The sequence below is a fragment of the Gracilinanus agilis genome, chromosome 3, assembly GCF_016433145.1.
Source record: "Gracilinanus agilis isolate LMUSP501 chromosome 3, AgileGrace, whole genome shotgun sequence".
NCBI lineage: Eukaryota > Metazoa > Chordata > Mammalia > Didelphimorphia > Didelphidae > Gracilinanus > Gracilinanus agilis.
Genome location: NC_058132.1, coordinates 181,686,549 through 181,713,124, shown reverse-complemented (window position 1 = coordinate 181,713,124; position 26,576 = coordinate 181,686,549). Strand labels below are relative to the sequence as shown.

Here is a 26,576-nt window from a genome sequence, read left to right as displayed (position 1 = left end):
ATATATATATATAAATTCAATTGGGTCAAAACATCAAGTCTCTCTCTTTTAAATATTATACTATTAATCTGTTCCTCATATTAGGGAAACTTTTTACCTCAGCTAATTAGTCTATTTAAAACAAAACTGTAAAAAGCACCCAAACAAGTGGCACCATAGTTATGACAAATTTGGGGGCTCCTGTTTCCCACACCTGTTCAAGACTACACTTACATAGGATTCAAAGCTTCTAGCAAGATAACCAAATTCAAAAACCCCAAATGCTGCATAATAGCAGTATATCTACACTCTATCCTTACATTTTCAAGCACATAGTATCACATCCAGCTCTTCCAACACATAAACGTGCTTACAAACATATACATAAACTTTCAAAGAATTATGACAATAGTGTATGTACGACACCACATACTATAAGAAACCAAGTAACACCAAGGCAAAATTGTACATTGATTTGCTACTAAAAAACCTTAAAACAACTTTTCTTTCTTCCAAAAGACTTCAGCGGCTTACGGCTGAGCATTTTGAGGTCTTTTCCATACAAATTTGGGTGTATGGATTTTTTTTTCATGAAAGAAATGTACGTACTGTACCTTTGATTATACCCCTGCAAATAGGGCATTTTCTCAGAGAAGGAGCACATTCTTTGCATACTACTAGATGACCACAAGGAATAAATACAATAGAAACTTCTTTGTCCATACAAACTTTACATGTTCTTTCTTCTTGTAATCTCCTAAGTTGTTCTTCCATAGGAAGACCTAGAAAGAAAATAAATAATTTAAGACAAATTACAATTCCTTTTTTCCTCTTCATGTAATTCTAATTCCTGGCATGAGTGAACCATGAAGAATAAAAGGAGAGAAAAGAAAGTGAATAGTACCTAAAGTCTCTTTTAAGTAGTACAATAAAGACTTGATTGATTATAACAGCTTTACCTGAAACATCTTCTGTTGGAATATACTTCATGTTCTTTTCCACTAGAAAAAAATATACAAATATCACCATGTCTTTTTCTCAAAATGAGAGTATTTTGTGTTATATCACAATTGGAATAAATTAGACCCTGAGTGAATGTTATACTTATTATAATCACTTATAACTCAGTTTTTAAAAATCAGTTAAGCATGTTCTAAGTAAGGAACTATCCTAAGTATAGGCAATACAGGCATAGATATGGCACAGACCTTGCTCTCAAGGAACTTATCATCTAATAGGGAAATATGATACAAAATGTTAGGTATGCTTTACAAAAAATACAGAGAAATTTGATGGTGCTAAGAACACTTTTCAGCTGTCAAGTGAGGACTAGTAAAGATTTTAAAAGATGGAAAACAAAACTGATTTTACTCTTTCCTGTTATCCAGGAACAGCTGAAAGCACAAGCAGAATGACAACACAGGTTAAGAGTAATCAAAACCAACTAGGATGCAGAGTACAAGAAGAGGACATAAAACAACAGATTGTGGAGAACCAACACAGGCTAAGTTTACACTTTAGTCAACAGATAATAAGTTTTGGAATAGGAGAGTAAAAGAGTGTAGTATTAAGAAGATTATATGACAAGTAGAATGGGTTAAAGAAGGAATAAACTGGACATAGTACCAGTTAGGTAGATATTAAAAGTCTCCCCAAGAGCCTGAATTAGACAGTTGTAAACAGTGCAAAGGTACAACAGAAAAAACTCAACAAAAAAGTCACAGGTGAATGGAGCCCAACTTCAAATCCAAATGAAATTCCAGAATATTTTTTTTTCTTTCTAGAATAAATTCTTAAAGGATCAACTAGTGAGAATCTAAATAGTGATCACAAAAGGTAGCACTGGTTGTGGTAGACTAAGATAAAGATGTATGTAACACACATAATACATGCGTACACAGGTGTGTTTATATAATAGCTATACACACCTACACATGTCTATAAATATAGCTTATCTAGATTTTAGCAAACTTTGCTAAAATTTGACAGTCTCAAACTATATTCATGCAGAAAACAAATGTGGGCTGGGTGACAGCAGAACTAGATTAATTTGGACCTGGTTAAATGACCAAACTTATAATCATTAATGGTTCAAAGCCAACATGGGAGATAGCTTTAGTGGAATGATCTAAGAGTAATCCTATGTTTATTCATGTACTAATATTTAACATTTTTACGACTTGTATGACCCAGGGATAGCTAGCAGGACTCAAATATGGCAGGCTAGAACACTGGGTTAAATCTAATAAGATCACCTTTAGTGGAGATAAATGTAAAGTCTTATATTTTGATTAAAAAAAAAAAACTCACAAGAGGGAGATTTAAGGGGGCAGCTGGGTAGCACAGTGGATTGAGAGCCAGGCCTAGAGACAGGATGTCCTAGGTTCAAATCCGGCCTCAGACACTTCCTAGCTGTGTGATCCTAAGCAAGTCACTTAATCCCCATTGCCTAGTCCTACCACTCTTCTACACAATAAGGTAAGGTTTTAAAGGTAAGGGTTTAAAAGAGAGATTTAGCTGAAAAATAATGCTTAATATAAAATCAACAGTGTAATATGGTAGTCTTGAAAACTAATGAAAAATCTCAAGCCATAATACATCTAAAATGAGTGATACAATATCCTGAACTATGACTTTATCAAACTACATTTGGAGTAACATATCCAGTACTGGACATCAGTGTAGTAAAGACAATGAAAAGTTGAGAATGTGTAGCAAAGTATTAATCAGAATGATGAATAGTTTTTGGATGGAGGAACTAGGGATGTTTAGCCTGGATAAAAGGCAGGCAGGCAGGCAGGGGGAGAGGAGGTAGAGAAGATTGGGAACAAGAGCATGGTAGCTATCTTCGGAAATTCAAAGAACTGTCACTTGAAAAGAGGTATTATAGATTTGCTCTATATGGCCCCAAAGAGTAAAATTAAGAAACAAAAAAGGAAATTTAGGCTTGATATAAGGAGAGTTTTCCTAACAAGAATTCTCTAGAAGTAGAACATGCCTCCTTAGGAGATAGTTCCCCCTAAGTGGAAATGTATTAAACAATAATCACTTACTTTCAACTGTGGAGTCTATATGCTTTAAGGTTAAAACTGGGATGACTGTGATAAAGATCACCCTGAGCTTCAGTTTCCTAATATGTAAATGAGGAAACTGGAATTGATGGCCTGTAAAGTCCCTTCTGGATCAAAAATGTATGCTTCTTTGATGTTATCAATAGAAATTCAAATCAATTCAACAAATAAATATTAAGCACCTACTATTACTTGCAAGGTTCTCTGAATACAAAGATGAAAATGGTCAATCCTTGTTTTCAAAGAATTTATAGTATATACGAGTTGATATAATGGAGATACAAATAAATATACTAAAATGTAAAGAGCATTAAAGGGCAAAGGACTCAGCCAAATCGATCTGGGAAAATTTGGAGAAGGCAAGAAATTTTAACTGGGGATAGAGCAAACCATGAAAGATTCACAGAGGTGGCATCACTTGAGCCAGGTCTCTGGAGGTGAAGATTGGAGAACCAATTCAGGGAATACCTAGTAATTCAATTTAGCTAAAACAGAGTATAAAGGAGTAATAGTAAAGTAAAATAAGGATGAGAATATAGACTGGAGCCAGGTTGATGAAGACCTTAAATGTCAAGTCAAGGATGTTCAATTTTATCCTATAAGAAATAAAGAAATGCTAAAGTTTGTTGAGGAGAGTGATGTGATCAGAATGGTGTATCTGATAGATGACTGGCAGTTTTATAAAAGACAAACTGGTGGTGTGGGAGACTCTTAGAAGCAGTGAAATTAAATATATTAGAATAGTCCAGGTGACAGCATCAAATAGGAAAGTTAGAGAGAAGGAGCAAGGATAAAGATTTAGACTGTGGTTCTGGACATGTTATGTTTTTGAAAGCTGGAAGTCACCTGGGGAAAATATTATTTAAGAAGCTGGAAATATATTCTGCACAACCATAGGAATAGCTAAGAATACCAATAGTGGGAGTGTAGAAAAAAAAGAAAAGGGCCATGGTTAGAAGTATGGAAAGTCACATTTTAGAGAAAGAATGAGGAAACTGAAGATAAACCATAAAATTATGAGAATAGCATCACTGAAGCCAATGGAAGAAAGCCTATAAAAAAAGAGGTGAAGAAATCAACAGGCTACAGAGGTTAAAGATGAAAACTTCAGAGAGAGGCAGCTAAATTCAGGAATCTGATGAGTTAATAGGTAATAAAATTTGGCAAATGAGTATAGATGAAAGTTCAGCAGTGAAGGGGAGAAGAATAAGAATAGCTTGAAGAAATAAGCAGAATTAAAAATATTCACTTGGGGGATATGGGAGATGTGACCATGTGCTTTGTCTGAGGAAAAATAGTAAAGAGGGAAAGGCTGAAATGCAAGAAACAAATGGGAGATAACTGATTAAGGTCCTAGAGACTATATCAAAAAAGTGGGTAGAAAGACTAACTTTAATAAGATACTCATTTCTTCGTCTTTAAGAAATATTAGTTATATAGAAGGACTCTCTATGAGAAGAAAGTAGGAAGTATCAAGGAAATTTTTGGTGATAAAAAAGAAAATCCAAAATATAGCAATAAAAAAAATTTTTTAGTCAAAAAATAGAGCAGTCTTTCCTCCCCCTCCCCCAATACTGGGAAGGAATAAGAAAATCATTGTTGAAGAAATTTAAGACTGAAGGGCTACTACTGAAAGAATGCCCTTTGGAGAGCCTCAATTTTTTTCATTAAAATAGAGTGAGTACATTTATTGAGACTAAGGTGGAACTGGGGACTTGAAGAGATCTATAAGGTGTAGTTAATATGTTATAAATAAAAGAATTGTCATGTAGCACTGAAGGCTTAAATTATGATAAAGAATATAATTTGAGGTGGATGCTATCAGTAGAATTTCATGATTTCTTCAAACAGTGTTCATCTGTTTGGGAAAGGAACAGCGTATATAGATGTTAGGAAGGAATGAAGATTTGCAGGTCAAGTAGACAGAAAAATCAAGACTAGAAAGGAAGACTACTGAAATGATTACTCAGTGGGAAAGAGACTGTAAGTATTGATGGATTGAAAGAATAACAAAAAGATCAAAGGTCATGATGAAAAGAAACAATAAGTATAAAAGGAATATATAGAAAAAAGGAGACTTGTCAGAGAGTAAAAATTCTGATTTTAAAATCTTTAATGTGAGGAAATTTTAAAAAGTTATGATGAGGTCTAAGCTATAACTACTTAAATAGGCAGGTTCGGCAGAAAGATATTGTCAGAATTTGAGAAATTTTGGAATTTGTATAGGTTTTAGGTACATCATTAGCTGGGACAGTCAGGCCGACATGACATGGGAAGAGAAATAAGAGAGTCAGGTAACAAAGCCATGGAGAAAGGTACAAAATTAATTCTCGAAATCAATATATAATAACAAGAATCAAAAGAGCACGGGATCATCAGATGGTAAACTTTCAAAGACAGAGAGAGTTGAGTGATAGTAGCAGTACAATAATTTATAAGTGCAAGTGTAGAACAGAGTATATTAATTCCATCTTTAGGCCCTTTGAGATGGAGCAGTAGAAAAAGCAACCAACACAAGAAAAGAAGGGATTGAGGATCAAGAACTTTACTAAATGAATAGGGATTTCAAGACAACAGCAAGAAAGCACAAGCAGATGAAGAAGAAAAAATTTAAGAGTAGAATCAAGACCACAAAGATGTCTATTGTTTGCCAAAAGAATGAAATCCTTCTTACATTATTTATATTATTACTGATATAGATCAATGAAAACACCTCTCAACTGATCCACTGTTCCTAAAATAGTTTTTCTACAAACTTACCAAATAAATTATTATATAACACAGAACCAATTTCTCTGAGACAGTTTTTAAATACACTGGCTGCAGCATTTCCTTTGACTAAAATGGTATCAATCAGTTCTCTTGCTTGTAGAGACGTCTGTGTTTTTTGTTTAATAACATCATGTTCCTGCTCATTAATCACACCGGATGTTAAGAGACTATCCAGGATAGGAAGTACACAGGTCAAATGCTGAAACAGAGCCATTCTATTCTTCCGAATTAATGTCAGGTCATCTTTATTGAAAAGAGAAAAAAATCACATCAGACTTAAACCACACAAATGATCTGATTTCTAATGGTGGAACTCCCGATATGGGGATTTCTTTCACCAAGACAGTTGTAACTTGTGACCTGAGACACAAAGAAATTAAGAAACTTGTCCAAGGTTACAAAACTTGTACCAAGGGGAAAGTAAGAATCTTGAATTCTGCTTTATTCTGCTGGCTTTATTTCCTTCTCTATATACTTTTTTTTTAGTCTAAACCTCTAATATAATCAATGTAAAATAATCTCAGTGGGGAAACATCCTCTAAAAATTTATAGAGAAGCGCTCAACTACAATTTAAGTATAAATATGATAGGCATTTCAAGAAAAAAAAAGACAAATTTTATTTTTAATGTTTCTGCCATATACTGCTTACAATGTTGAAAAATCTTCCATAAATTAAGGTTAACAAAACATAGGACTTTAAAAAAAAGCTTAAATATTAGCATTCTACCTTTACATTTTGCTAATGTTGCTATATTATTATGTCTGTTATATGCCAGTTCCTATATTTCCCCTCAAATGCCAAAGAAAATTTTTTTACAATGTTACTTCTCAATCAAACCTGACACAAAAAGGAAACCTTTTCTTACACTCTTCAAAATCACTACAAAAAACATATTTATATGGAATTTCTCTTTCCTGTGCTATCAATATGAGATTACATAGTAATCTATCATTTAATATATATTTATATTTAATATAATTTAAAGTTAAAATTTAATTTCATTAAATAATTAAATTTAAATAAAATACATAAAATTGAAATTTCTACTCTTATAATCACAGTATTCTACCATAATCAATTACCCAGTGTTATCCATTCCCTAAAAAAAGCATACTCTCCCTAGCCAACACAATTTATTGATCTCATTTTTATAATGACAAATATTGGGGAAAAAAATTCTATGAAATGAAAATCTCAAAAAGACTTCAAGGTCCTAAGAAATAGAAACTTCACAGTACAGCAAAGTTAGATGAAAAATAGTGATCAGAATTCAATAAAATTATAAGAAATCAAAGAATGTCAGGAGTTGGAAGGAACTTCAAGATGCAACCAGTCTAACCCATATCTGAACAAGAATTCCCTCTATCTATATAACAAGCTCATTTCACCTTTGCTTGAAGACCTATTAAGAAGAAAGCACTATCCTCCCAAGGTAACCCATTTCACTTAAGAATTCCTTTAATTGTTAGTTAATCAATAAATATTAAACACCTATTATTCCAGTTATTTTGCTAAGCATTGGGGACACAAAGAAAAGCAAAAGACAAACCCTGCTCCTAAGGAGCTCGTAGTCTAAACTTGTAATCATGTTTAAATCAAGTCTGAATTGAATTCTCTGCAACTTTCCTTCATTGTTCCTAGTTCTGTCCTCTGGTGTTAAATTTAATCGTATTTTTGCAGGACAGAATTTTAAATACTTGGAAGACCACTATGATATTCCCCCAAGTCTTCTTTTCTCTAGGCTAAATTCTTCAGCTGACTGTCATACAGTGTAAAATCAGGCCATTCATCATCCTAATTATCCTCCTCAGGATGCTCTCCAGCTTATCAATATCATCCCTGAGTTAGTCACTAGAACAGAATCCAATAGTCCAAATGTAGTCTGTCCATGGCAAAATACAGTAAGATTATCACCTCTTAAGTCTTGGGACATGATCCCTCGAATGAGGCCTAATAAAGCAGTAAAGCTGAGATTTAAACCAGGTTTAGATGTGATTCATTCTAGGGGGATGGGGATTTACCTGTAAAATGAGGATAATACCCACCTCCCAAGGTTGCTATGAGGTTCAAAGGAGACGATAATTATAAAATATTCAGCACTTAGAATTATATAAAGATTAGCTATTATTATTATCATCATCATCATTTTCATTCTCTCTAACTCTGATAGATAAGTCTTCTCCTTTATTTTGTAAGGAACCAGATGTCTAGTCACTACCACTTCCTACGGTTTCATCACCAGATGTATTTATTCACTTATTAGAATATAATCTCTATGAATGCAGACTACTTTGGTTTGCTTTTTTTTTTTGCATCCTTGGAATTTAGTACATTGTCTAGCACAAAGTAAATGCTTAATAAATGTTCGAATTCAACGTATGTATGTGTCATCCATCCATCTCCAAGGTCCCTTCCAGCTTAATCCCTACTACAATAATGTAAACCAGAGGTGTCAAAGTTATGAACTCTCAAGCACAACCAGAATTCAATTAGAAAGGTTTAACAAAAAAATAAAAATACAATAAAACAATGTCAAATGTTGCTTTCAAGGATCCATTTCTATTTGAGTTTAATACCATTATTCTACACAAATCCTTGTAAAAATCAAGGGCCAAAGGCAATTATAATTATCTAATACAACTGTAACAGAAAGTAATAAATAAACAACACTACTATAGACAAAAAATTATGATGAATAAAGCAAATGATATTTGGGAAAGAAAACTGGAAAAAATTAGCATGAACCTCAATTCATAATTTAAAATCTTATTCTTCAAGAAAAGGCATTTACGAGTACTAGTAAAGAAAGAAAGCTACGAAACTCAAGATAACTACTTTTCCAGACATTAAGAGAATTCAATTTTACATTAATTTTATGAACTACAGATTGACTGCATGTGACCAAAAAAATCTAATACACACCTGATGCCATTTCTTCAGTTTGTCTCTCTTTCTCCTCTTTCCTTTTTTCATCTTCTGCATTGAGGAGATCTGATACAACCTCATTGACTGTTTTGTAATTTTCTCCAGTAGTTAAGATTTTACTCTGAACAATCTGTTTTACCAGACTTCTACTGAAGCCCATTTCCAAAGCAGCTTTAATCACTGGAGTGTTCATCATGACTGTATCTTCTGAATTATTTTCTCCAGGTCCAAAATGAATAACTGTTTGAAAATAACATATGTAACAATACATTTAAAATTAGAGATAAACAGATTAATTTGTGGACTCATAAATTAAACTACTATGAAAATGCAAAAGTCTACAATAGGCAAAGTGGTCAAGGGGAAAGAACACTTAACTTGAAGTCAAATGACATGAGTCTCTTGCTTTGCCACTTATTAGCTATGTGACCTTGGATAAGTTACAAACTCTTTGATTTTAAGATCTTCATCCCTAAAATGGAGATACCATCTGACCTGCTTATCTCACGTAACTATTCTGATGATCAGAAGAAATCATGTATATGAAGGCACTTAGTGAATTATAAAACTCTATAAATGTGTTAAGTATTATTTAAAAACATACCTCTAATAACATCTATTATGTGCAAGCCCTGTACTAGGAACTATAATCCAGGCAGAATATGTTAAATGTTCTAAGAGAAACTTGAACAAAGTTCAGTGGAGTTTCAGAGAAGGAAGAGAATGTAGTTCTGGATGAAGCAAAGGAAGGGAAGCAAAGCATATGGATGTGTTTGGGGAATAGTCTAGTATGGAACATGAGGTGCTTATAGATGGTTGTTTCATATAAATTGAATTAGAGTGGTAAAAGTAGGAATGGAAAGGAAGGGCATAATTGGATGTGGAAGGGAAAGGAAGAAATTTAAAAATAACTAAGTTTATACTGAATGACCATTTTAGAACAGATTTTTCCACTGACTTCTGAAATAGAGGAATCAAGAGGAAAAAAAGAGATTTTGGAAAAGATAAGTCTGATATCTGGATTTTATCCTTGCAATATATCCAGTTGTAAATAAACAGTAAGCTGTTAGACATGCAGGTCTGAAGAAAGGATGGGCTGGGGACAAACATTTGTGAATCATCTGTTTAAGCAGAAAGGCATTATAGTGTAATAAGTCAGCTGATCTTGAAAAGACTCATTAGAATTGTGAAAAGAGAATTAGGCTCTCTTAGTTTATTTTTAATGTAATCAATCAGCAACCTTTACTTTAATCAAATCAAGAACTTAAAGTACCCCTACTTAGTAGCTAGCTAACCATTAGGTAAGAGAGCTCACAAGTCACTCACTAGTTCACACCCCCAAAGGTCACAAGCATTGCTCCCTTGGGCAGTGCTAGGCAAATTGAAAGACTACAACTGATTCCTGCAAAGAGGGGGAGAAACAGGAAGTGACATGGCTCATATGATGAGGGAATGTGGGGAGATGAATCTCTTCTCTGAATCTGGGGATTACCCAAGCTTTTCTCAAGTTTTTTACCTGAATCTTAAGATTATTCAAGCTATCTTTCAGTTTTCTCTTGAGGAGAAATAGGCAAACTACAAGGCCTCCTATTAGTATAAGTATACCTAGGAACAATGCTAAATAAAGCTACTGTGAAATGTTCTCTGGGATCAGAAGCCATTTTATTTATTTATTTTTTAAAACCCTTACCTTCCGTCTTGGAGTCAATACTGTGTATTGGCTTCAAGGCAGAAGAGTGGTAAGGGTAGGCAATGAGGGTCAAGTGATTTGCCCAGGGTCACACAGCTGGGAAGTGTCTGAGATCAGATTTGAAACTAGAACCTCCCATCTCTAGGCCTGGCTCTCAATTCACTGAGCTACCCAGCTGCCTCCAGAAACCATTTTAGATAGACAAGAAGCAACATTTTCCCAAAGTGGATTAGGTTGCTCTCGGTATCATACTCAGATGCCTATTTATTATTTTTCAATCTAATTATTAAATTGTTTGCAATTCTATTTTCTGTCAGTAGGTGGTACCACACTACCATGTACTGGCTAGACAAGAAAATTTGGTGTAAGTACAGGCATACCCTAATTAACTAGCCTTAGCTAAGAGGGTGTTAAGTTTTCTACTCTCTCCTTTCCTAGGGGGAAAAATGCCAGGGCCCTGTGTTTCTATCACTATGCTTCCACCATGTGGAACCACTTATCTGAGCTGGGATGGGGATGAGATGGAGATGAGGGTAGGGGCAAAAAAAGGCTTTCATGGATTGCTGGGATTTTGCCCTTAGTGGGCTCTAGAAATCATTAATTTTAACCCTTACAGAATCCAGCTGGTACTCTTTTGTAAACATGGGATAAGTCTATTTATCTTCCCTAGGTTATAGTTTTCTTACCTGCAAAGCAGGGGATAGTATTATTGTGAATTACTTCCCTCGATTTATAGGATTCTGGATTTAGGAGCTTGAAGACATCTTTGGGGTTATTTAGTACAACCTTGTCTTTTTAAATATCAGAAAATTAAGGCCAAAAATAAGTAAGTGACTTGCCCAAGGCAATACAAGTAGTAACAGTTGGGATGTGAACCAACATTGTTATAAGGAAGTATGTTGTAAATTTTAGTAGTATAGAAATTTTGAATTGCCATCAGATGATAGCTAAACCAAACTATGAAATATTACAAAAGGAGAGAAAACAGAGAAAAGGGAAGAAAAGGAAGAGACAAAGAAGGTAGAGAAAGAACGAACATGGAGAATACCAACATTTATGGGATAGTAAGAGGGAGATGATTCAACAATAAAGATTTTGGACCGAATTATGAGACAGAAGAGCCAAACCAGGATAGAAGAGTACCACAGAAGCCAAGGAAAGGATGGCTAACAGAGTAAAATATTGTAGCGAGATAAAGGAGACCAAAAACCAAGAATAAAAATACTGAATCTGTTGATCAAGTAGTGTGAGCTTGGAGAGAAGTGGTTCATTTACAAGGTCAACTATAAGGAGATGGTGAGTAGATAGTAAGAAACATATAAACTAATATCAATAAATCTTGTGCTTAAAAAAAAAAGATATCCTGCCAAGAGAGCCACTTGATCAAAAGATAAGCCTCCCACCTCTCCTATATCTAATCCAGCAAAACTCTAAAGATTGTGTCATCTACTAAGAAATTCAATAGGAAACTACACTGACAACTTTTACTTCAGAACAGTTAAAAAAAAAAAAAGTCAGCTGTGGCCTTCCAGCAAAACTAGTATCAGTGCAGGGTTGATTTGTAGTTTGAGCAGAGAAAAGTGTGACCTTCTACTCTCTATGTATGGAGGCAATTAGAATGGACACTCTCCTAAGAAAGCCCCAAGGTAGCCAGAAAAAGCTCCAGAATACATATATATTTTTTAAACATTGTATTTATTTCAAAATACATTAAAAACAAATTTTAAGGTATTTTTTAAAAAATAGAGTTCCTCTCCCTCTTAAGGCAAACAATTTGATATAGATAATACATGAGAGTAATGCAACATTTCCTTATCAATCATACTGCAAAAGAAAACAGACCAAGAGAAATCCAATAAAAATAATTTTTTTCTAAAGTATGCTTAACACCAAAGAGATGAAAAAAATGGGGGGGTCTGCTTATACAAAAATATTTATAGCAGCTCTTTTTGTAATATGGTGGCAAAAAATTGGAAACTGAAATGACGTCCATCAATTGAGGAATAGTTGAACAAGTTGTGGTATATGATTGTAACAATACTATTATACTGTAAGAAATAATAAACAGGATGGTCATACAAAAATCTGGAAAGACTTATATGAAGTGATGCAAACTAAAATGAGTAGAACCTAGAGAACAGTGTACATAGTAACAGCAACAATATACAATAATCAACTGTGTATAACTTGACTATTATCAGCAATGCAAAGATCCAAGACAATTTCAAGGGACTCACTATGAAAAAAACTATCCACCACAACAGAACAAACTGTGGAGTCTGAATATACAGATTGAAGCATAACATATTTCTTTCCTTCATGAGTTTTTTCTTATATAAGTGAATGTGTCTTTTTTCACATGACAAACATGGAAATATGTACTGCATGACAGTACATGCATAATCTATATCATATTACCTGCCATCTCAGGGAAGGAGGAAAAAGGAAGAAGGCAAAGAACATGGATGGTAAAATGTCAGAAAACAACTGTTAAAAACTGTATCTACGGGGCAGCTGGGTAGCTAAGTGGATTGAGAGCCAGGCCTAGAGACTGGAGGTCCTGGGTTCAAATCCGGCCTCAGACACTTCCCAGCTGTGTGACCCTGGGCAAGTCACTTGACCCCCATTGCCCACCCTTACCACTCTTCCACCTATAAGTCAATACACAGAAGTTAAGGGTTTAAAAAAAATAAAAAAAAATTAAAAAAAAAAAAAACTGTATCTACATGAAAATGTAAAATAATAATAATAACAATAAAGTATGCTTTGATCTGCATTCAGATTCCTTCAGTTCTTTCTCTTGAGATGAATAGAATTTTTCATCAGAAATCATTGAGAATTGTCTTATATCACTGTATTGCTGGGAATAGCTAAGTCATTCACAACTGATTATCGTACATTATTGCTGTTACTGTACACAGTGTTCTCCTAGTTCTGCTAATTTCACTGTGTATCAGTTCATTGTCTTTCTAGGTTTTTCCTGAAAGCATTTGCTTATAATTACTTATAGCACAGTAACGTTCATCCCAAGGGCAGCTAGATGGCACAGTGGATAGAATATTGAGCCTGGAGTCAGGAGGATGAGTTCAAGAGGAGCCTAGCTGTATAAACTGAGTAAGTCATTTAACCCTGTTTGCCTCAGCTCCTCATTTGTAAAAGAAACTGGAGAAGAAAATGGCAAACCACTCCAGTATCTCTGCCAAGAAAACCCTGGGGATACCCAGAAGGACAGAATCAAGATGGCAAAGAAGGTACAGGAACCCATCTGATTTCTACCAAATTACTCTCCAAAAAAGCAATGATATAACTCCACAAAATGAATTGTGGAACAGCAGAACTCACAAAAAGACAAGGTAAAGTAAAATTTCAGCCCAAAACAACTTAGAAGGGGAGCCATAAGGGATCTAATGCACCAAGTGGAAGTTAAGTGCAGCACAATAGGGCAGGTCTTACCAAGGCAACAAGGTCTTGGGTGCAAATGAAGCAGCAGCCAAGGCTTCCAGAACTCATAGCTATAGATGTTGGGGGGGGGGGGGGTGTCAGGCAACTACTCAGAAGGAGATTACAAGGATCCCTTCACTGGCTCTGGGTGCAAGGCTCTTGTTGCATTACCCATATGTAAAACCAGGTCATAGTCCTGGGGTACAATCTCAGGGTGAGGAGGATCACCAACACAGACCAACATTTGTAGCCACAGGAGAGCAGGGGTTCCTGGTCATGGTTCCAAGAGGTAAAAGAGTGCATGAGGTTACTCACTTACCAAAGCACAGGACAGGAGAGTATCAAACAGACTTCTCCTTATATCATACCACTCTGGAAGAAGTCTGTAAATAGACAAAGCCCAGTGCCAGCTTTGAAGGCAGCATAACAAAGAACCTGATGCTTGGAACAGTGTGTCCCCTTTACCACAATTACAGAGCCCAACTTTAAAAGTTTTTTAAACTAAATGAAAAAGGCAGGAAAATGAGCAAAAAACAACAAAAAGAAACGACACAAAGTTATTTAGGTGATAGGGTAGACTCAAACACAGATGACAACAAAGTCAATACTGCTGCCTCCAAGAAAAATATGAATTGCTCTCAAGCCCCTCAAAAATTAATGGAGGAGCTAAAAAAGGATTTTAAAGATAAAGAGATTGAAAAAAATATTTGGAAAAGAAATAAGAACGATACAGAAAAATCATGAAGAATCAACAGCTTGGTAAATTAAGCACAAAAAAAAATACTGAAGAAATAACTTAAAAACCAGAATAGGCCAACTGGTAAAAGAGGCACAAAAATCCAAAGAAGAGAAGAACTTCTTAAAAGGCAAAATTGGCCAAATGAAAAAAGATATACAAACATGTACTAAAGAGAAAAACTTCTTGAAAGGCTCTTTAGAAAAAGATATTCAAAAATTCACTCGACAAGAACTCTTTACAAAGTAGAATGGCCAAATAGAAAAGGAGGTACAAAAGCTCACTCAAGAAAATCATGCCTTAAAAATTAGAATTGGCGGCCTCAGCCACTTCCCAGCTGTGTGACCCTGGGCAAGTCACTTGACCCCCACTGCCCACCCTTACCAATCTTCCACCTATGAGACAATACACCGAAGTACAAGGGTTTAAAAAAAAAAAATTAGAATTGGGCAAGTGGAAGCTAACTCCATGGGACATCAAAAAACAATTAAAGTCAAATAAAGAACTAGCAAAAAAACAAGTGACCTGGAAAATAAATCCAAGGGAAAGAGTTTAAGAATTATTGGTCTGTCTGAAAGCCACAAACCAAAAAAGAGCTTGGATATCATCTTTCAAGAAATCATCAAGAAAAACTGCCATGATATTCTAGAACCAGAAGACAAAATAGAAACTGAAAGAGTCCATCAACTGCCTCCTAAAAGAGATCCCAAGGGGCAGCTGGGTAGCTCAGTGGACTGAGAGTCAGGCCTAGAGACAAGAGGTCCTAGGTTCAAATCTGACCTCAGACACTTCCTAGTTGTGTGATGCTGGGCAAGTCACTTAACCGCCATTGCCTAGCCCTTACCACTCTTCTGCCTTGGAGCCAATACACAATATTGACTCTAAGATGGAAGGTAAGGGTTAAAAAAAAAAAAAAAAAAAAAAAAAAAAAAGAGAGAGAGAGATCCCAAAAGGATAACTCATAGGGGTATTATAGCCAAATCCCAAAACTCCTGGGTCAAGGAGAAAATATTACAAAAGCAGGCAAAAAGAAACAATTTCAATATTGTGGAGCCAGTCATTTTGAGCAACATGATCCAAAACTATCCTTAAGGACTCATGAAAAAAAAAATGCCATCTATTTCCAGAGAAAAAGAATTGAGTCTGAAGCCATACCAAAACAATTTTTTCAATTTGAGTTTTCTTCGACAAAAGGATTAATATGGAAAAATGATTGCATGTGTAAAATCTATATGAGGGGTAGAGAAAATCCCAAAAGCGATCTTGAAGTTTTGGACAGGAATAACTGACTAAACAACAATAAATTCCATCACAATCATCTACTACAATTTATTCAGCCATTCCCCAACTGATGGAAATCCCCTCAATTTCCAATTCTTTGCCACCACAAAAAAGAGCTGTTATTAATACTTTTGTACAGAAAAGTCTTTTTTCCAAAAAGCAAAACATGTAGGCTTGCAACCCAGAACTTACTACCTTATAGGCCTGAGTAGACTCCTAGAGAGGAAAAAAAGAACTTTTAAAGAAATAGACTTGCAAGTATTTCTGATAAAAAGACCAAGGGTGAGTCTGAGATGAGAAGGATGATAATACTATCAGGGAAGAAATGATCATAATTGAATCAAACTTCCTGATCCCAAAAGGGCAATTAAAGGTGGGAGGGAAACAAAAATAATAAGAATGTAAGAGGAAAGAAGAAGTTGCTTTAGACTGTCTCTGAGGCAACTGTGGTACATACATACATACATATATGTGTGTGTGTGTATGTAACAGAACATTATTGTGTCATAAAAATGACAAAAAAACAATTTCAGAAAATCTGAAAATATGGAAACAAAGCAAAATCAGTAGAATTAAAAATTTAAAATACTAATAATAAAAACAAAAAAACAGAATTGAAGTTCTAGTTGGAGACAGGCAGAGGAAAGGATTTGGGGGAGGGGCATTCAATTTAGGGCCTGCAACATCTTTATAGGAAGAGGTGAAGTACCTATAGAAGAGGTAAAACTGAAGATGGAAGAGCAGGGAGGATAAGAAAGTGGCAACAAGAAAGCAGAGAATAGGATCAAAGAACAGGTAAAAAGGTTAGTCTTAGAAAAGAGAATACTTTAGAGATAGGAAAGAGGGAGGAATAGGATACAAAGAAATTTTGTGGTATAGCAAAGGATTCAAAGGTGAAAAAGTTCTTGGCGATTCTAGCTAATTTTATACATTCAGAAGTTGAAGTCCAAAGAAGTATAAAGCAATTTACTCAAGGTTACTGTGTTTAAAATTTTATCTTTTTCAAGAGGCAATACCAAGGAATAAGATTACAAAACATACAGAAATGTCCCAAAGATTAAAGGAATATAATTTATAGGGGGCAGGTAGGTGCCTCCGTGAATTGAGAGCCAGGCCCAGAGATGGAAGGCCCTGGTTCAAATCTGGCCTCAGACCCTTCCTAACTGTGTGTCCCTGGGCAAGTCACTTAACCCCCAATGCCTATCCCTTACCACTCTTCTGCTTGGAACCAATACACAGTATTGATTCCAACGGTAAGGGTTTAAAAAAAAAAAAAGCAACATAATTTACAAATCGAATCATATATTAACCAAAATTCACTTCCTGGCAACATGTGTCAAATTAATATAAACCAAAGACACAGTGCTAATGCTCCAATTTCATAATTAATAAAATTATCAATTCAGTCACAAAATGATAATGATGCTAATAACAGCTGGCATTTATGTACCAATATGTGCCATGCTCTGTGCTAAGTGCTTGCTTTACAAATATGACCTCATTTGATTCTCACAACAATCTTGGGAGGTAGGATGAAATTATGGTAAACAGAGGTTATAGAACTTGCCCAAGGACAAACATGTATCAGATTCTGATTCTGAACACAGATCCTCAGTCTCCAAATCTATTGTTCTACAATAAGAAATTGCCTTAGGAAGGATTCACTGAATGGCCTAGGCATCCTAGTAAAAGAGAAGATTAAAAGTAAAAGAGAAGGCAAAGTCTACTAAGAATAAGAAAAGGAACAAGTTAATTTTGGAAACTAAGGAAAGTAGAAAAGATTGCTCACTGTCGCAAATTTAATTTTTAATGTATTATTTAAAATATCTACTAGAGATAAATATCTAAAATGAATTACAAGGAAAAATCCTGTCCCTGCATTCAAAATATGACAGGTATGTAATTCTTTACATAATTAGATAAAAGTAAAAAGTTGTCCTATAGTCACTATTCTCCTCTAAAATACTTTATTCCTTTGCTTGGTATCTATACCTTTATTATGACACTTAGCTAACAACACAAAGTAATATATAATATTTTTGTGTGTTTCTATCTTGTCTCTTCAACTACAATGTAAATTGGTTGGCAACCAGGTCCATGTTTTATACTTCTCTGTATCCACCATGCCAAAAAACTTGGTGCCGAACACATAATACAGGATATAATAAAAATTACAGGCCTGATTCTTCTTATTTTTTAAATAATTTCATAAATTATTTATATACTTTTATTCTTAATATTTTTTCTAAGCATTCCCAATATAAATTCAAAATATTATTTCACATACTTGGTAGATCAGCATTTTCATCTCCTGGTATATCTGAAGTTGACAACAGCTATAGAAGAGAAGATAGAACAGGAAACAATGTAAATTTCAAACTATCTGTATATAACCAAAAAAAAAAAAAAAAGGGAAGAAATCAGTTGATAAATAATTATATCAAATTGGGGCAAAACCAATGTGTTTGTGTATGCCCCAAAAGTATGTGCTAATAAAACTTAAAATTACACTAAAACTTTTGAGAAACTATAAGCGTTTGCATATTATATAATAAATGCTGAATTCTATCATATATCCCATTTCCAGCTCCTTTTATTTTTTTAAACTCATACCTTCTACCTCAGAATTGATCTTTTGGTTCCTAGGTTATTCAGGTTAAGTGCCTTGCCAAGAAGTTACAGCTACTTTTAATTAATCAATAATGGGTAGGGCTAGAGGTAAGACTACTACCCCACAGAGAAAAGAATTTAGGAGACTACCCTTCTAATTTCAGAAAAGTATGGAAATAGCTAAAATTAAAAGTATAAGAATATTTTCAATTAAGTTTAACAAGCCTTATTTTTAACTAGTTTATCTTACACAGCTTCAAAAAAACTACCTACTCCAATTTATCAGGTAGTATAGAGCATGATCCTAGATTCTTAAAGGTTATATCAATGAAACAAAAGCCCTGAAAGTGCAAGTTAATTTTTGTCCAAAGTCAGATTTTGTGTCATCTATGGACCAACCACTGTATGGGAAAGATTACTACTAAGGTAGGTGCATATTTGGGATTCCACTCTTAAAGATTTTTTACTTAAGGTATAAAAACTCTTGTGTTCTGTTCATTAAGAAAGTAAAATCATGCTGATAAAATCAGCTATCTACCAAAGTATTTTTTAAACCATACACTCATTTGGACCAACATGTCAACTCTGAAATAAAGTTTTCAACTTCTACCAAATTCGTGTCATTTTTAAACTGATTTTTCCAAAAAAGAAGGTAAATGCTAACATCCTTTCTCCAGTCTCTTGAAAAAAAAAATTTTAAGTTAGTCTATTCTGTAAGTTATTCCCTTGAAAAAAGTTTGAGGAATGGTAAATGAAAATTAGTCACTTAAAGAAAAAAGCCATTATCAGGATTATGGCTTGATCTACTAAGATGAATTTGGAACTCTGTAACTTAAAATAAAATGTAAATGTGGATACTCTTTCTACTACCATATATCTTGAACCCTGCACCCATTCTCATAATGTGTGGGTTTCTATAAAATCTTAACTCCTTAAGAGAGGGTTCACCTAATAATCAAGACCTTTCTTTTAGTCTTTAAATATCAAGGACACCAATGTAGCACTTGATCAGCATTTACTACTAAGACTATTTTATTTCCCAATTTTACATGTCCTTTATTTATGGCTAAAATTGACCATTGAGGCTCCTTGAAACTAAAATTCTCAATTTTTTAAATGTATTTCACTAAGTAAGTTTTGTGGTATTCTAAAGACTTAAAGCACAAATGTAAACAATATTGCTGATTTTTCTCTAAAAATACTAAAATCACAAACATTCATAATCATCAGTTAAGAATTTATAGGCAATTTTAATAATTCCTTTTTACCTGTTCAAGGAGATGAGGGTACCTAGCTTGAACTTGATCAACAAACTCTTGACCTTTCATTCGTATCAAGTACTCACATCTAAAGCATTAACAGAAAAGTACATTAAATTTTTTTAATACTTAAAAATAAAAAGACAAGATATAATTCGTCTAAACAATTTACTTCTTAGATCTAATTGGGATCTTTAAAAGGAAACATGTTTCAAACTTCTAATACATATGATGCTTTAGAATATATGTGTTATGAGATATGTTTCACTTTAAAAGGTGACATCTGAAGTATTTAATATTTATTTTGGGGTATCATTGTTTAGGAATAACATCTATAAACAAGAGATATTCCAAAGAGCAGATAAAATAGTGAAGGTTCTTGAATCTATGCCATATGAGAACTGATTGAAGAACTGAGGATGTTTAAATCTGAAGGAGTGACAAATTGAAATAGCAATAAATTTATTGTCTGGCCCCACAAGACAGAAATAAGATCAATGGATCTAAATAATAGACAGATTTTGCCTTGAAGTTAAAAATGGAACAAGCTATCTTGCAAGGTAGTGTTCCTCCTTTCTCCTCCCATTAAAGGTCATCAAACAGAGACTGGATTGTGACTTGTTGGTCAGATTGTAATGAAGAATGGGGGGAGGAAAAGTTGGGGTTATACTATATAACAACTGAGGTTCCCTGAAACTAAAATTCTGTGTAATTAGTGTATTTCTTCACTTTCTTGAATTGCAATGGGAATCTGGTAGCCAACTTTTTAAGTCTCTCTGAATTTGTTAGGCTAGTCAACCTCTGGGGCAGTGTTGGTGAACCTTTTAGAAATAGTTTGTGTGCCCAAACTGCACCTTCAAGCTACCTGTGAACTCCCTGCATTACCCCAGAGAATGGAAGAAGGGAGCAGCCCACTCCATGTCACCAGAGCATACATGCCATGTCTTCACCAACACGGCTCCAGGCTTTATGTCTTTCCAGATTCAAAGAACAGGCCAAATCTCAACTCATATGGCATGACTCAAAACAAAAATCACCTCTGAAGGAGCAAAACAGAATTTTAAGTATAAATTCATCCTATACCTCCCTTCTCGTCCTAACTAAAGTTTTTCCCCTTCAACCATTGTCCCTTCATCTACACTGAATTAGCTTACTTTTGCTATTGCATTTAAAGAATAGATACTGCGATTGGGAAAATAAAATAACTGAATTTAAAAAATAAAAAGAACAGATATCATCAACACTATCTTTTCATTGATATGCCACAGTCTAAAACAGGATTCAGGTAAGAAGTGTCCAACTCATGGTCCCAGGGTTGCAAGTGACAACCAAAACTGCCAAGTGTAACCAAAATCAGATTAAAAAATAACTGGGAAATGTTTAACAAAATAAACAAAAATAAAATAGAACATAAAAAATGAAAATTTGTGGTTTTATAAGTCAATATGTGGCCCATGGGGATCTGTTTCTATTTAAGTTGAATACCATGGATCTAGCAGAGAATCATCTATTTACCACTCCTCTAAATAGAGATGGTGAGAGAGAACCATAGTTGTAAATTCTCATGTATTAAATTATACTTAAGAATCAATAGGAGCCAGGATACTCAACTACATGTAGGGAATTTTAGAAAAGACTTAACCTGAAACTATGAACTTCTTTCACATGATAAAATTTTCAAAATCACCTTTTATTATATTTATATGCCTTTCTGTAATGGCACTTTATAAAGGGAAAAATAATATAAAGATATTGCTATAAAAAGCACTGAGTCCAGAAAGTGTTCTAAAGCATCAATTTCCCCTTTGGAAAACTGCTGCAGATGTAACAAGCACAATTTTCTTCTAAAAAATTGTTTTTTTCTGATATTGTTGGAAAGATGCGAACAATATTTATATCGTTCATTTATAACAAAACCTCTGTGACTTCGACTTCCTCATCTGCAAAGTGACAGACAATTCATTTCAAATTCCAGTTAAACAACAATTAATTCCTATTCCCTTAAGTCTCCCTCCTTAGGTAAAAAGGTAGTAATTTATTCTGGGAAGAATTTTTCTTTTCCTTTCACAATAAGCAAAACAGCAAATAATGCTTTAATAATCTAAATCCTATAAAATCCAACCATTCCATTTTAGCTAGTTTTGGCATCAGTGCTAAATTACTAGGTTTTTTATTAGGTAGCATTATATATATGTGTATATATATATATATATATCTACTTTGAGAATTTCTAGTTGGCAAACTGCAAGAAAATATCTTCTAGACTAAACATAATTCATAGTAAAAATATTAATTCACTTAGTGTTTTAAGGTCTACAGAGCACTTTCTTCACAACTAACATGCTCCAGAGAAGATTCACTCAAAGACAAACTAGAATTGCCCACTATAAATAAATAGTTTGTAATCTGTCCTGGTATGCCTCATACCTAAGTAAGATCACAGATTCTGCTAAAATGTTTAAGAACAAATATTGATATTTATGGGTTGTTTTAAATTAAAACCATAAAGATACAAGAAATGTCTAGGAAAAAGCCAAACCATATCCTAAAGTGATTTTTATACTTAGTTCTACTAAGCTTTTATTGATCTTGGGAAAAGAAAAAAATTATATTCATTTTCCTCCAAATAGGGGAGATTAAGGGGGAAGGAGAGGCAAAGAGAAGAAAGTTGTGGATATATGTGTATGTATGTATATGTCTGTCTATATGTGCATCTATGTAGACATAGCAATGAGAAATATATAGATATACATACATATCTACATGTATAGAAATACAAATTTGAAAATAAGACTGGAATGATACAAATATCTTATTTTTTCACAAGTAATATTTCATATAGAAGTTAATGAATAAGGAACCAAAGGTAGGCAGAAAAAAAAACCACAAAAAGGCCTATATTAAAGATAAATTATCTATCTTGCTTCTGAGTTTAATAGCATAGTCACTACTGGCTTTTTCACCTAGGCAAAAAACAATCATTTAGTAGAGTGATTAAACTAATTTATGCATCACGTGCCTATTAAATTATAAGTTTTACAAAAGTAGAAACCTCTTTGGTTTATTCCTTGAATACCTGGCATAGTGCTCCACATATAAAAGATGTTTAATAATAAGCTGTAAGGAATAAATTGACAAACTGCATAATTTGGTACTCCCTACAAATGAATTTTCACAATAAGTGATTTTTGTCATGCTTAAATTTATTCATTACACTATTGGTCACCTGATTTTCTCATTAAATTAATAAAATTATAATATTTTAGAGCTGAAAAATATGACAGCATACTGCAAAGGATGAGTGCTAGACTTGAATTCAGCAAAACTTGGATTCTAATCACACCTTAGATATTTGTGTACAAATCACTTCAACTAGAACTTTCATCTAAAATAGGGATAATAATAACAGTCTCTACCTCAGAAGTTTGTAGGATTTAAATGAAATAGGGTATGTAAACTGCTTTGTAAACATTAAAGAACTATATAAATGTGAGCTATTACTAGAAATAATGTAAACTAGACTCACTTTAGGGATAAAGGAAATAAGACCCAGAGGATGATTTACCCAACATCACAAAACTTGTTAGTAGCAAAACCTAGAGAACTCAGTTCTCTTAACTCTAGGATCAATGTTTTTACATCATACCATAATACCACTAAATCACAATCTCCTAAATTAAAGCAGACAAATGACGGGTGGGCACATACATTCAAAATGTCAGAGAAATAACAACTGACAAACAACACAACAGTTTGGGGCCAAACAATTCTACTTTAGGGCACTACTATATTATAGCAGAGTATAAATCAAGATTATCCTAAAGATCAAAAAGCAATTTAATTATACTTAGTATTCTTAGTTTCCTGTTATAATAAATAAAATAAGATTTTAGGAAATTTTCCACAAAGAATGATTTGAATGGAAAATTGTTGCTAAACGGTAAAATAAATCATCTGGAAAACTCATACCCACAAAATCTCACTTCGTCAACATAATAAATACATGAAGCTTTGATGTGATTCAAATTTGAATCTAATCATTCAAATAAGCCTACTTTTCTCTTAAGAAGAGAATCTTGTGAAGCACTTGTCAAGAGTACTTGCCTTGGGAACCATTTGGCATGTTCCACCCAAGGATCATCTCCGGATTCCCAACATCTCAGTCCACCATCACAGCAAAAGCACTTCACATCATCATTTCGACCTAACAAAAAAAATTATTAAAGTAAATGCATTCAAAAAGTTATAATTTACAGATGAAAACATATTTAATTAAATATTTCTCCTACTGATTTGGGTTTCTTACCCACATAATAAAAGCCAGCACTTGCAAGCTGCTCTGGATAAACTGGAATTTGAGGTGGCCAGGTCACAAAGGTTTTCACACGGGCTGCATGGGTTTGCATGCTCAGATTAGAAACATTGAACCTTGATGTTTCTTGGATTTGACTCTCCAGGAAAGGACAGTGAGGAAAATGTCTCCGATGTTCTGACATGGCATCATCTTTTGGTTCCCAGTTACTCAGTTTCCCACCACAGGCAAAGCAAGCTACCATGTCTCCAGGTCCTATGTAATAAAAGCCAGCTCTTGCCAGATCTAATGGTGACAGAAATGTCAATGGCCATGCCTGGTAAGTAAGAATTCTGGCATCTTCCGTACTCATTGAATAACTGTAGGGGCTGGTGTTCAAAGGGGACAAGTCCTCAACTCCTCTGGAAGTCACTGGCTCCAGTGGCAAACTGGAATAAGAACCACTGAAATATCCACTCTGTTCTGAACTGAGAGATAATGAACGTGTGGCATTATTCACTGAAGAAGAAAATGTAGGCTGAGATGATCCTAGATTAACTGAAATCAGATTCTGAATAAAGGCACAGCTAGGATACAGCTGTTTATGTTTGTCAATTGCGTTGTCTCCTTGTTTCCAGTTATCCAGCATTAAGCCACAACAGAAACATTTAACTCTGTCGTTCACACCAGTGTAATAAAATCCAGCCCGAGCGAGACTCCTTTCTGAGATTGGAACATTGACTGGAAAAGCGGAGTATGTAGACATTCTGTAGAGTTCACATGATAAATCATATTTCATTTCATGTGTATCACTACTCATCAAATGTGATAAGAGCACACCGTCCTCTACCACACTCATAATTGAGTATTTGGGGAATAAGAGGGGACAAGTCTTTCTCTGGGAGGTAGTTTTGTGCGTGGGTTTGCAATGTTAGTTATATATTTAGCTAAAAACATATAATTGAATTTTTTCATCCTTTTACACTAAAACACAGATCTAAGTAGGTTGTGTGCATTATTGAATTTCTGGCATTAGAATTACATGGGGTCACCTCTGTAAGAAGCGAAGAAATTCTCTCAAATCATCTGAATGGTATCTAGTATTTTACTTTGGGATCTAATTATTTCAGGCTTATCAGGTGCTATTTTATTATCATGTTGCTCATTTATTATAATGTTAACTCAATGGCCTGAAAGTTGATGCACTTTTAAAGATGTATACCTTAAACCCATTTATGTTCATATATATGTATATGTACACACATGCATATATGTATATTTATATATTTCACAAATCAAAAGAGAAAATCCAAATTACTTATCTTTATTTGATTTTTGTAGGAAGCTGTGAAACCTGATCATTAAAAACTATACCCTGTGTTACAGAAGAAAAAAAAAAAAGATAATCCCTTTAGATTCTATTTAACCCTTATTTTCCTAAAGGCATTTTACAAGAGACCAAAAATATCTTAAACACTTGAAATCAACTTTACAGATTTAGAAATATTTTATATTGGTAACTTTAAAGGCCATGCTTGAAAAGCTAATGGCATACTTTTGCAATCTAGCATTCATTTTACTTCACTTTCAAAGTCTTGAACATGCACAAACTTGAAGCCAAGCTGTTACTGACTAAAGATGGATATGGTGACCAAATTTTGCTTTTCTTCTATATCCTGTCACTTATTAAAAAGCACACAAATAGCTACTCTTCTATTTTGAAGTGTTGCTGATTCAAGGTTTTCTATAGTATTTTGGGTAGTCTGGTACTTCACTACAACTGGTACACAAATTCTCTACTATTTAGAATCACCTGATGATTTTATACTTTACAGAAAAAATGTTTCTATAAATTTCAAAAAGGTGTTTAATTTATAACAGAGGATTTTTTTTGCATTTAAAAAATTAAATTATAGTATATTCATCTCGGGATCACATATATAGAAGAGCTACCGTATTTCCTAAGGATAAACCAGGTCACAAATAGTTACAGCAAACCTTACAGTATAATCTTATAGGCTCAAAAATTGTTGTCCTAACAAAAAATTATTATGAAATGTGTGATACATTAACTCTGAAAAGGTACTTTTAAAGCATCCTTTATTATTTAATCTCTATATTAAAGCACGAAACTACCTCCCAGAGTTTAGACCATGTCCCTTTAAGAACTCTAAGTCTCCATACTGGAATTTATTGCCTTGAAGAAAATGAAAATGTCTAGAGAACAGAAAGACTCTTCTTTGATGAAAGATCTGAAAACAAAACACATGAAAAGTATATTTTAGAAAATATTATTTTCTACATTTATTGGCATAGCAATTAAAAGAAAGAACTGAAGCACAACAAATTCTAGGAATAACTTAAGGGGGAAAAAAAGATTTCACTTCCAACAATTTATCAGCAAAAATGTACTAATTGTTCACATGGGAAATGACTATGGTAACCATAGGCAAAAACAACAAAAAGCTGAGGTTATCTTGCTTTTAGAAAACATGAAAAACAGGAGGGAATCCTACCTA

At 33.9% G+C, this 26,576-nt stretch overlaps 1 protein-coding gene across 1 annotated transcript; it reads right to left on the bottom strand.

Annotated features, from left to right (window-relative positions):
- Nucleotides 1-468: 468 nt before the first annotated feature.
- On the bottom strand, nt 469-25,283 carry LOC123240870 (baculoviral IAP repeat-containing protein 2-like). Its single transcript, XM_044668584.1, has 8 exons — nt 24,073-25,283; nt 23,871-23,970; nt 19,776-19,854; nt 18,185-18,233; nt 8,747-8,989; nt 5,811-6,065; nt 939-980; nt 469-761 (listed from the first exon to the last, which is right to left on the bottom strand). The coding sequence occupies exons 1-8, from the start codon at nt 24,914-24,916 to the stop codon at nt 568-570; spliced, it is 1,806 nt and encodes a 601-aa protein (XP_044524519.1). The 5' UTR covers nt 24,917-25,283; the 3' UTR covers nt 469-567.
- Between the last annotated feature and the right edge of the window lie 1,293 nt (nt 25,284-26,576).

Bases quoted from the DNA above. Each gene is read 5' to 3' on its own strand.
- LOC123240870 (XM_044668584.1), bottom strand. From the start codon at position 24,916: ATGAGTGTGGTAGAGGACGGTGTGCTCTTATCACATTTGATGAGTAGT. The intron at 23,971-24,072 runs GTAAGAAACCCA...TTTTTTTGTTAG, and splicing joins TGCTGGCTTTTATTATGTGG to GTCGAAATGATGATGTGAAG. The intron at 18,234-19,775 runs GTAAAAAGGAAT...TCTCTTCTATAG, and splicing joins ACCCTCATCTCCTTGAACAG to CTGTTGTCAACTTCAGATAT.